Raw genomic sequence first — 12713 nt, forward strand, 5'->3', positions numbered from 1 at the left:
ATACATATTATGTAATACTAAAATCCTATCTCACTACCTACTCTTGTTATCTACTTGAAAGAGGATCAGACCGTGAAGTGTCTTGGCAACATTGAAATACTATTTGATTATTTGCTATTCATTGCATTATTTTCAGTTCACCGAGCATAACCGTCGGTAGTGGCAGTTGTCTTTAGACAGTGGTTATGCCTAAAGCATGAATTGAATTATTTTACAATTTTTACAGTTATAGCACTTTACTGAAATGAAAATAGTTTCGCTACAGTTATTTTCGTGTTCTCATTCCTTATATTAACACGGTTTATTGCGAATTCATTCAGATTAGCTAAACTGTAATTTCAGATCAACTATAAACAGTTTTCACCAAAATCTTCTATAAAACTTTAAATCAACGGTGAGTTTAATTGAATTTTTGATAAGTTTAATACTTGAATCAACTTTCAATTTGAAGGTTATACATAACAAACAATGTCACTTGAATCAATAAGAACTATTTATATAAGAATTATAATATTAAGAAATATTACAAAGAGAAGTGGGTATTTATGAGAAATTACTAAAATTTGACTTGAAACTATTATAGTAATAGTAGTAACAAAATAATATTAAAAAGTGGGCTTCTAAAATTTAAAAAGCCCATTGTTGTAGTTGGAGTTCCTATATCCTCATTATTAAACCCTGGTACTTAATTGCGTAAGATGGTTGAAGTTACAACAGCCAATTTTACGGAAGAAATAAGCAACAATACTCAAACGTTTAACAATAGCCAAGTACCAGAAGAAGAACCATTTGCAAATTTGAATAGATTTTGTGGCTCTCGTTTTTGGGTAAGTTTGTTTATTATAATGAATTTTCCAGTCCTAAACCTGTTCAGATGTAATTGATGGGAAAGTTGAAAATAAAAAACTTGAAAATTATCATGACAAAAAATAATTGTGAATTACCATGGGTATACAACACTTTACCTACTCTACTTATGTTTCTTTGAGAAACTAAATAACTGATAATTTATTAAAATAATACTATAATTTCAATATATTATAAGTAAATAGTCTCACTAAATTTTGTTATCTAAATCAATTTGTCATATCAAAGTTTTCACTTGAAAATTGAGTGTTAGACATTAAGGCTTAATTATTAGATTTTGGAGGAAACTATGATTGGTAAACTTGATATTATTAATAAGAGTAGTTTATTTTTCTTGGGAATTTCAAATCTAGCAGTGTGAATTTGAATAGAACATCTCGATATATTTTGATCAAGACTAAAAGAAGTCGAAAAACATCAAATTTTCATCTGTCTTTAAAAAATTATAAAAGACTGATTTGAAATCAGAAGAGACCTAAAGTCATGAACATTTAGAAGCATAAACATATCAAAAGGTCTAAGAAATCAGAAAAAATTATAATAAACTTAACTGTTTTGCTGGATCTTCACTTTACACAAATAAGAGATATTTTGAAACAAAATGGATGCCATTGTTTTGTAGTACAAACAACTCAGGAAAAGCTTCTTGAGTACATTATTTAACAGATTGAATTTAAACACATTAAGTTAAATTCACACATACTTTTTCACTTCACTTTTCATACATTTATTTAGTTTTTATTTAATGAATTATCCCACTAGGTACAAACTAGTGGTAATTTATGTTTTCATTGAAATAAATATATTTCAACTTAATGTAATTATACTATATAATTGTTTCATGCCAATAAGCAGTATATTTAAAAAAATAGACAAGATTTCAGGTGACTAATATGTTAAAATTTTAAGAATTTTATCATTTTTAACTATCAACCTACGAAAAATTAACATATAATTTAAAACTACCTTTTTTTGTTTTCAATCAATTTGTTTGAATCCCTAAGTTTGAAGAATTTTCGTTTTATTATGTTTTATAAACTTTCAGGATCAAAATTTAACATGGAACACAAAAGATCCCGAATTCACACCATGTTTCGAAAAAACTATATTAGTTTGGATCCCATGTCTATTTCTGTGGGCGTTTGCAGGACTAGAAATATTCTATATATACAACAGTAAAAGAAGGAATATACCATGGAACTGGTTGAATTTATTAAAAATAGGCGTTACTGCGACTTTAATAGTTTTAACAGTTAGTGATATAGTCACATCTTATAAAACAGCAACTGCTAATGATAGTTTTGTAAACGATGTCGACATATACTCCCCTTTATTAAAAATATTCACCTTCGTAAGTACATTTCAAAGTTTTCAGGTTAAGACTGATATCCAATTACTTTTAACAACACTTTTACATTTTTTTTTCTGTTTTTAATTGTATATTATATATACTATTATATAAATTGTTCTAAATTATATATTTAATTTTCAGTTTCTCTCAGGAGTCTTTATAATATATAACAGAAAATATGGTTTACAAACGTCTGGATTGTTGTTCTTTTTCTGGTTTTTCCTTTCGATATTTGGAATACCTCAATTCAGAACTGAAATCAGAAGAGGCATAAACGATGATATACCATCAGACCAACATTACTTCTATGTTAGCTACTTAATCTATTATCCTTTGGTAGTTTTGATGTTCCTATTAAATTGTTTCGCCGATAGTCCACCATTAGAAAGGAAGTATCCTCAGTCTCAGGTAAGCTTAATATTTTTTTTAGGTACTTTGGAAAATAAATCCAACTGTAAAATTAACCTCCAAGTAAATGAGATACCAGTAATGGTGTGGCCAGATAGTTGTTTAAGAGCTATTATAATATAGAAATGACCCAAATTGAATTATCAGCAGACGAAGTACTATTTCATAGGGGTAGAGTGAAAAAAGGAAACAGGATTATTATGATTTGAAAACAAAGGATGAAACTGGGAAATAAATAGTCTGGAAGCTTGAGAAAAACCACAATTACAAAGGATATTAAATCACTGAGACCTTAATTCTGATACTTACGCATAGTTAACTCACTAGTGGGAACAACAGTCACCATAAGAACACTGAGGTGAAAGGAAAAGACATATACCATAAACTAGCAAAAAAAATAGTTCCAAACATCTTTTTGAGAATCAGAATACTTTTGTGTATACAATATTGTACGAAAAAGGAAAAAAAGATAAATGGGACAACATAGTTAAGCTAAAACAAATTTATTTTATTCTTCAGAAGACTTTTGAAGAATGCATTAAAGCACTAAGAGATTTAACAGTGGTACCAAATGGAAATTGAAGCTTCAATAGACAAGATAAATAAGTGGAAAAATATTATTATTAAAAATGTCATTAATCACAGTTTTGTTTTCCCAAATAACAAATAATCTATAAAGTATTTTTGGCCGATGTCCAGGTGATCCTTAAATGATTTGCTAGCATCTGCAGATGAACTTGTAGCTCCTTGCTTGAGAGGCATTATCCACAAATTTAATGAGTGGTGTCTCCGGCACATAGTTGTGACTTTCAGGGGTGAGTTATCCCTGAAAAACAGTGGAAAAAGATGTTGTACATTACTTGACCTTTTAAATTGTATTAAAGTCTCTGGAATAAAAGAATTACTAGTTTCAGAGGAACTGGATAGAGGAGGAATGTCAATAGATTGTTTATACCTCACTTAATCGTTACTTCATTATTTTTTTTTTAGAATCCATGTCCAGAAGAATCCGCTAGTTTCCTGTCTCGTTTGTTATTTTCCTGGTTCGATCCTTTGGCATGGAAGGGTTTCAGGAAACCGTTGGAAACTAGTGATTTGTGGGATATTAACGTTCAAGATAGTTCAAGAGAACTAGTGCCGGTGTTTGAAAAATGTTGGCAGCAAACTTTGAGAAAATGCGAAAGGTATTTGGTAATTTTGCTTCGTGAAAATAAAGTGCGGTGGTAAATTGTTAGCCCATACGTCAAACAAAAATAAAAAAAAGTTTCCAGTGTTTTTTCTTCATTTTCATATCGGTGCTGTCTTATGGAGGAAATTGTCATTAAGTCGACTGTATTGTTCAATTTTATTTATATCAAAGTTGATTTAACACAGTCATTAATCTATCTAAGTAATTTTCATAATTTTATTTAATCGTATAAAAAAATTTCTTAATTGAGTTATGTAATAAAAATCTTTTAGGGGTGGTTAATTATAATATATTTCATAACAGTCAAAGTCTTATGTATCATCAAATAAAAATTATTTAGAATCATTAATTTTCTAGTAAATCTCTCTGTGTCTTTATTTTCAATGATATTTTTGAAAGTTCATCCTGTTTCTTCAATTATTGTATCTATATATAATTAAATCAAAATAAAATTGATTTTGGAAATAAAAAATGAGAATATCATCATTTTGGACTTATATTTTTGGTTATTATACAGTTTAATGTATTCCAAAGATATTTTTATGTTGAATCTATTTAGTTACGGTGTCAAAATAATGACTATAATTCAAAAATACTGCCAAAAACTGTGATTTTTGCTTTATCTATTGTTCCTTATAGATTATGGAACATGTTGTGGATATGCTTCTATTCTAATGTCTTCTTCCATGTCAATCTTGTCGACTTTTATTGACTACTTATGCCATCCAATGGATGAAACTCTCTGAATCATTCTGGAACGTCTAAATGCAATGCAATCACAGTTTATTGTAATCTAAAGATATTTTCTATCAAATCTAGTTAGTTGTGTTATGGTTTCAAAATAATGACAATATTCAAAAATTCTGCCAAAAACTGTGCTTTTTGCTTTATCTATTCTTTATAGGTTATGGTACATTTTGTAAGTCTACTTCTATTTTAATGTCTTCTTCTGTTTTTATTGCTTTTATGTCTTTTTGTTTTTAGTTTTATAACATTCACATAATGAAACTGTCTAAAACTACCTTTTATTTAAAGAGGTTCATCATAATTTCATATAATCAAATCATATTTTTGAGTCTTAATCTATTTTGTATGGGAACAAAAAGTTTTTACCCCCGCACTGTATATATTTATGAATAGATCAACTAAAATATGGTGTTGTCGGTTTTATGTGCTTTTGTAGTTTGCTTTTGCATTTAATTTTACTCAAAATCAATATATTGCTATATTAATAATTGCTGTGTTTAGGTTTCCATCTTGTAATTTATTTTTGTGGTAGCTTGTGCTTCTGGCTGTGGTACGATTAGTTGCTTTCGCTTTATCTATCTAGAGCCTTGTGATTTTGGCGTTAAAAAATTCCGAATTTAAAGAAAAGTATGAAATTTTCAGTACCTCACCAAGCCAAGTTGCCCACGCTAAATTCAAACCGGATTCAGCTAGTGTGGATTTTATTAGCAGCAAGAAAAAGAAGCAGGCGTCCATTCTACCGGCGCTGTTTAAATGTTTCGGTCCCGTATATTTGTTTGGTGCGTTGTTGAAGTTAGTTCAGGATCTTTTGACGTTCGCTAGCCCGCAGATTTTAGGGTAAGAGTTGTAGTTTCGACGAAGGGGACCGATAAAAAAAATCGTTTCTTTTTTTCTAGTCTACTTATTTCTTATACCAAATTTAAACAAGAAGCTTGGAAGGGATACTTTTACGCAGTTTTACTTCTAGTAACAGCTACGGTTCAGACTCTTTTTTTAGCTCAATATTTCAACAGGATGTTCTTGGTAGGAATGAGGATACGTACGGTTTTAGTATCGACTATATATAAAAAAGCTTTGAGAATATCGAACAGCGCTAGAAAAGAAAGTACAGTAGGTGAAATAGTAAATCTAATGGCTGTTGACGCTCAAAAATTCATGGATCTCATCGGTTATTTAAATATGATTTGGTCGGCGCCCTTACAGATCTGCCTTTCCCTTTATTTCTTGTGGAAGGAACTAGGACCATCGGTATTAGCCGGTTTGGCAGTTATGATTATTTTGATTCCGATTAACGGCTTCATCGCCAATAAAATCAAGAAATTGCAAGTTAAGCAAATGAAGAATAAAGATGAAAGGGTCAAATTGATGAATGAAATATTGAACGGTATCAAGGTTTTGAAATTGTACGCTTGGGAACCGAGTTTCGAAGATCAGGTGTTGAAAATTAGAAACAAGGAGATTAATGTTTTGAAACAGACCGCCTATTTGAACGCCGGTACTTCTTTTATCTGGTCATGTGCTCCATTTTTGGTAAGTACCACGTTTTTAATTAATTAATATTTATTCTAATTACACTAATAGGAAGGAAGAAAAATATTTGTACACGTAGAATAAACTAACAAAAGTATAGTTATGTTCCAGGAGAAAATTTTGAATTTATATTTGGAAAAATTAGACATACAAATCATCGAATAGAGGATCTATAAACTATTCATGCTCCAACTGAAGTTTTCCACAACCATATTCACCAGATTTAGTACCCTTTGACTTCTCTTTCTGGTACCTTTACATTTAATTACGTAGAGAGTGCCCAAAAAGTACCTGGATCTTAAAGGAAAAGCGATTGCTGTTCCAGTACGAATTATTGTTTCCATTTTTGGAAAAATCATCCACAAAAATAATCAATTAGTAAATATATTAACAGTTAATGTTGGTCGGTGTGCTGTAATTTGTTTACCTGGTGCTGTAATTGAAGTTTTTGGTTAGCGGAAATAATGAATAATGATTTGCTACCAATATTAAACAGATTAATCACTCGGTGACTATCACGTGGATACCTTGGCGTTCAATTGGGCTGAAAGTGTCCTGAAGATACCTGGCTTACAGTAGAAACATGTTTGGTACTTTCTTTGGATACATCAGCCATAAAAATGTTGACTCAAAGAATATACCAGTAGTTAATGCTCCAACTGAAGTTTGTAACAACCAAAAACAAGGAATTATCGACGACGACTAATATTAATCGTGGAAATTATCAATTAGATGATCTAGCAACAGTAGATTCTGGTTGGTATGCAATAATTTTTCTGTCAGTTGCTGTATATGGAGTTTTTGTTGAAAAAATATGGAAAATAATCGATTCTGTACCCTTAATAGCCAGATTTATCACTCAGTGACTTTTCATTTGGATACCTTGACATTTAGTTATGTGGAAAGTACTCCAAAGGTACATGCATCAGTTTGGTACTTCCTTTATGAATATTAGCCATGAAAATTATCAATTAGATGATTTAGCAATAGTTGGTATGCAATAATTTATTTATCAGTTGCTGTATATGAAGTTTTAATGAAAAAAAAATGAGAACAAGAACCGATTTAGCCAGGATTTATCAATCAGTGACTTCTCATTTGGATAGCATGACATTCAATCGTATCGAAAGGGTTCTGAAGATATCTAGTTCTGAGTAGAAACGCATTTAATATTTTCTTTCGATACACCAGCCATACAAATGCTGAATTAGGAAATATACAAGCCAGTGATGTTCCAATGGAAGTTTTTGACTATCAAAAACAAGAAATTATTAACTCAGTGGTTACATTAACCAGATTTAGTACTCATTGATTTCTCACTCTGGTATCTCATCATCCGATTGTATGGAAAAGTGGAAATTACAAATGTTTCATAATGCAGTTAATGTAATTTGGTTTACAGATGCTGTAGCTGCAAACTTAAAAAAAGAAGATGTTGCTAAAATCCTAATTTTCTTATTTTTATATATCAAGTGTTTATTTACCATGTTATGTTCGATTATTTTAATTTAACCATCAATTTAGGTGACGTTGGTTACATTCATAACCTACATCTTTAGTGATCCGGTGAACAATGTTTTGACCGTAGAGAAAGTATTCAAATCCATGGCATTATTCTCTATAGTAGGAATGCCGTTGGCCCTTCTGCCTATGCTGCTGGTTTACACAGTAGAGGTAAACAAAAACACGACCATGGAGAAGAGCATGCGAAGACGTTTCAAAATCTCTTAACAGACTCAATCTTTCACCTCATAAATTAATATACAAAAAAAAGGGTTTTAGAAATCATCTCTTTTGCTTACAACGACAAATATTGTAACATACAGGGGGTTTTATAATATCCACGTTTTTTCTTAATTCCGTTTACTTTATTTCCTTCTAAAGTGTGCTGTTTTTGTAACCGAATCGATTTTCGAAACAGTCTAGATGTCAAAATATTTAATTGAATCGATTCTAGTCCAGAAGATGTCAAAATATTTAATTGAATCGATTCTAGTCTAGTAAAGGTTATGTTAGAGGAGGGAAAGAAGAATATTTTAACCAATAGAACAACCTATTGTTACAATATTTATAAGTTCTTGTAACATGAGCGAATTTTGTATTTTGATGATGATATTTGATAATTTTAGTGGAAGAAAAATGTCCCAAAAGGATTTTGGTTTATTTTTAAGCAAATTCCAATTGAAAATATCAAAATTATGAAATTTACTCATGTGTGACTCGTTGAAAACCAAACTTTTTTATATTTATGGTGGCGTTACTAATATTAATTTTTACTTTTTTTTAACAATTGCTTTAGGTTTCTCTAGTCACTTTCGCTACCTACGTTTTGGTGGATGAACGTAACGTATTAGATGCGAATAAAGCCTATGTTTCTATTTCTCTATTCAATATCATAAGATTTCCGCTCAGCATGTTACCCATGATGTTATCAAATTTAGTTCAAGTAAGGAAACAGGATCATATTTTTTTTCTTCGGTTGAAAGTAGTTCCGGTGTACAGATACTCAGGCAACGTTTATTCTCCCCAGCAAAATTAAAGTGTAATTTGATTTTTTTAGCGTCAAAAAATATTCCAATGGGCTCTAGAAAAAAAATAGCATCATTGATCGATAACTCCATGGTGTGATGGATAGATATGACCACGAACTATTTTTTTGAGCTCATACCTTCTATGTTAGAATTTTATCAATGTACAATTTGTGATTTTTTTTGTTCTGTGTCATTAAAACATGGTTTTTGATAAAAAAAAAGCATTATGAATGTTAATAGTTGAGTAAAATATTGAAAAATTGTTCAAAAAAAAGTTTGGAGGTCTAAAAATTGTCGCTGGAACTACTCAATCACTATTAAACATCAATAAATGATTAAAATATATCTTAGTTCATAACCTAAAAAAAAAATTAAAGGTTATGTATAAAACTACAAGTATTGATTGAAAAATTACAGTTAAAATGGAGACTATCCAATTCTCGAATAATATTTCATCATAGCTCCAATTACAATATAACTTATAATAACCCGAACAATGCGCCGCATTAGTACGAATGTCACATCACCATTTTGAAATATTTTGATGTATAGCACGTGACACGAGAGACACGACTCGTACATGCGTGTCGATCAGCATATTGAGACACGTGTTTCCAATTAAAAAAACGGTGGGGTTTGGATTTAAATTGGCAGTTCGCATCAAAAAATGTCCGACATTTTTGACAATCGATCAAAACACTTGGATGATGGATGATGCATCCAAAATACGATTCTTCAGTTTCGTCTTCCAATAATCAACAATTTTAGAGACCTAATTTATCGATCTGGAACATTTTAGATACTTCTAGATCGTTTTAAGAATGGTATTTGTCGATTTATGTCGTTCTAGAACATTTTAGACACTTATAGATCATTTTACGAATGGTATACGTCGATTTATGTCGTTCTAGAACATTCTAGATACTTCTAGATCGTTTTACGAATGGTATACGTCGATTTATGTCGTTCTAGAATATTTTGGATACTTATAGATTGTTTTACGAATGGTATACATCGATTTATGTCGTTCTAGAACATTTTAGACACTTCTAGATCGTTTTAAGAATGGTATTTGTCGATTTATGTCGTTCTAGAACATTTTAGACACTTATAGATCATTTTACGAATGGTATACGTCGATTTATGTCGTTCTAGAACATTTTAGACACTTCTAGATCGTTTTAAGAATGGTATTTGTCGATTTATGTCGTTCTAGAACATTTTAGACACTTATAGATCATTTTACGAATGGTATACGTCGATTTATGTCGTTCTAGAACATTCTAGATACTTCTAGATCGTTTTACGAATGGTATACGTCGATTTATGTCGTTCTAGAACATTTTAGATACTTATAGATCGTTTTACGAATGGTATATGTCGATTTATGTCGTTCTAGAACATTTTAGATACTTATAGATCGTTTTACGAATGGTATTTGTCGATTTATGTCGTTCTAGAACATTTTAGATACTTATAGATCGTTTTACGAATGGTATTTGTCGATTTATGTCGTTCTAGAACATTTTAGACACTTATAGATCATTTTACGAATGGTATACGTCGATTTATGTCGTTCTAGAACATTCTAGATACTTCTAGATCGTTTTACGAATGGTATACGTCGATTTATGTCGTTCTAGAATATTTTGGATACTTATAGATTGTTTTACGAATGGTATACATCGATTTATGTCGTTCTAGAACATTTTAGACACTTCTAGATCGTTTTAAGAATGGTATTTGTCGATTTATGTCGTTCTAGAACATTTTAGACACTTATAGATCATTTTACGAATGGTATACGTCGATTTATGTCGTTCTAGAACATTTTAGACACTTCTAGATCGTTTTAAGAATGGTATTTGTCGATTTATGTCGTTCTAGAACATTTTAGACACTTATAGATCATTTTACGAATGGTATACGTCGATTTATGTCGTTCTAGAACATTCTAGATACTTCTAGATCGTTTTACGAATGGTATACGTCGATTTATGTCGTTCTAGAACATTTTAGATACTTCTAGATCGTTTTACGAATGGTATACGTCGATTTATGTCGTTCTAGAACATTTTAGATACTTCTAGATCGTTTTACGAATGGTATACGTCGATTTATGTCGTTCTAGAACATTTTCACATCGTAAATCTGTCTGATTCCCTTACCGCCTCTATTAACATTTCTTCTGTCATTTTTTCGTGAAAAAAAATATTAGAATAGACTTGCTAGTCGCTTACACGTGAAGCACAGCAAACTGTGTCTGAACTACGGCGAAACACGTGTCTGCGAGCTCGCGCGGGTCGTGTCAGGTCGCGCTGCGTAGTCAATGTAGATTACAAAACTACGTGCGATACTGCGTCACCTCACACGTGCTATATTAGTCCCAATTTGCTACTAGCGTTAGATTTCTTATTTTGAGGTTAAGTTCGATGTTTTAGGCTTATTATATATTAAAATTGATGTATTTGGACACTAAATTTTTACTCAACGCTAATGTAGAGTATTTTGAAACGTAAAATATTTTTTTTTCAACAGACTACCTCAAATTTTCAAAAAGATATATTGAATCATCACTAATTAATTTTTTCAAAAAATTTCATCATTATTTCAAAGTATCAAAAACGAATATTTAATTTTTCATAATAATAACATCGATTTATTTTTTAATAGACGTGGGTATCGGTTAAAAGAATCAACAAGTTTATGAACGCTGAAGAATTGGATCCCGAAAATGTACAACACGAACCGTCTGAAGGTGAGTTGTACAAAAATTCATCGAGTTTGTACTTTGATGAAGAAAAATTACACATTCTCTTCAGGATTAAATCACATTTCAACCTTCTGGACATCTACAGCTCGCTTCCTGCAGATTCCTTTGTTCTGTAGCATTCTAGAATCTTCTTCTTCGTCTATGTATAATCTGCACTCCCACCGGTTATCCTAATCACATCTGTTGCTTCCTAAGAAAACCAGTATAGCTTTTTGGAGTCATCTAGTCCAGGAATAATGTTTCTCGTTCATTTTTTTCTCTTCCTTTGGAAATTCTTTACCCTTGGTACCAATTTTCTATATCATAAAAAGGTTTTGGTTCAATAAAAGCCGTTTGTTTTTGTTTATTCAACGATTTTATCTGTTTATTCCTTTTGATCTGAAATCTAGACTCATTATTTCCATATTATTAACTTCGAGGTATGAGACCTTGGTACTTTGAGAGCTTCCTTGATGGTCAGAATCACATTTCTGATGGCTTCTGTCCTGTCTATGTTTGTAGTCACCGCAATATACAATAACACAATTACATTGTGGTCCTTCGAGCCGGATATAATTCAACAGTTCGGCTCGAAGGACCAGATATTGTAATTGTGAGTATTTTTTTATTTTGGTAGTACTGAGTAACTTATATTTTTGATTTAGAACCATTAACTATCGAAAACGGAACATTTTCTTGGGGAGAAGATCCAATTTTGAAACACATAAATATCAACATAAGGAAAAAGACTTTAACAGCCGTGGTAGGAACAGTGGGATCCGGAAAATCGAGCTTGATATCAGCATTTTTGGGAGAAATGGATAAAATATCTGGTAGAGTGAATTCGTATGGAAAAGTGGCGTATGTATCTCAACAAGCTTGGATTCAAAACGCCACACTCAGAGATAACGTTTTGTTTGGTAAACCGTACGATCAGGCTTTGTACGATGATGTTATCGAGGCGTGTGCTTTGCTACCAGATTTTGATATGCTTCCCGCTGGAGACAAGACGGAAATTGGAGAAAAAGGTTAATTTATCAATTTAGCTTTTGTTTTTTTTTATTTTCAATTTTTCAATAGAAACTCGAATCGCTTAAAGGGATGCAGTCAAATAGATCACGTTTTATATGGACCACATTATAACGATCATATATTTTGGAATGAATGTTAACTGAAAATTGAAATTAACTAATGACTCATTATTCATCTTAATTAATTATTTAGAAGACATAGTTAATGATTAAGGCAATAAAATCAATCTTTATTAGGTTCTATGATGTTTTTTACTCTATATCAAGAAAAGTTCTAATTATTTGAGTTGAGATTAATGTTAACTAA

At 31.0% G+C, this 12713-nt stretch overlaps 1 protein-coding gene across 45 annotated transcripts in view; it reads left to right on the plus strand.

Annotated features, from left to right (window-relative positions):
- Positions 1 to 12713, plus strand: part of LOC130896429 (multidrug resistance-associated protein 1) — a 40024-nt gene that overhangs the window by 1587 nt on the left and 25724 nt on the right. For 9 of the 45 annotated variants that reach the window (XM_057804516.1, XM_057804524.1, XM_057804535.1 and 6 more), the window contains exons 1-10: positions 100 to 394; positions 649 to 827; positions 1913 to 2218; positions 2360 to 2626; positions 3617 to 3810; positions 5205 to 5399; positions 5459 to 6092; positions 7617 to 7766; positions 11297 to 11381; positions 12041 to 12403. In XM_057804516.1, the coding sequence (XP_057660499.1) occupies positions 699 to 827; positions 1913 to 2218; positions 2360 to 2626; positions 3617 to 3810; positions 5205 to 5399; positions 5459 to 6092; positions 7617 to 7766; positions 11297 to 11381; positions 12041 to 12403 (2323 nt within the window). In that variant the 5' untranslated portion in view covers positions 100 to 394; positions 649 to 698. Of the gene's footprint in view, positions 1 to 13; positions 395 to 613; positions 828 to 1912; positions 2219 to 2359; positions 2627 to 3616; positions 3811 to 5204; positions 5400 to 5458; positions 6093 to 7616; positions 7767 to 8391; positions 8539 to 11296; positions 11382 to 12040; positions 12404 to 12713 lie in introns of those variants that run through there. The other 36 variants (XM_057804531.1, XM_057804520.1, XM_057804530.1 and 33 more) reach the window with 13 other exon arrangements.

This window comes from Diorhabda carinulata, chromosome 7, assembly GCF_026250575.1.
Source record: "Diorhabda carinulata isolate Delta chromosome 7, icDioCari1.1, whole genome shotgun sequence".
Taxonomy (NCBI): Eukaryota; Metazoa; Arthropoda; class Insecta; order Coleoptera; family Chrysomelidae; genus Diorhabda; species Diorhabda carinulata.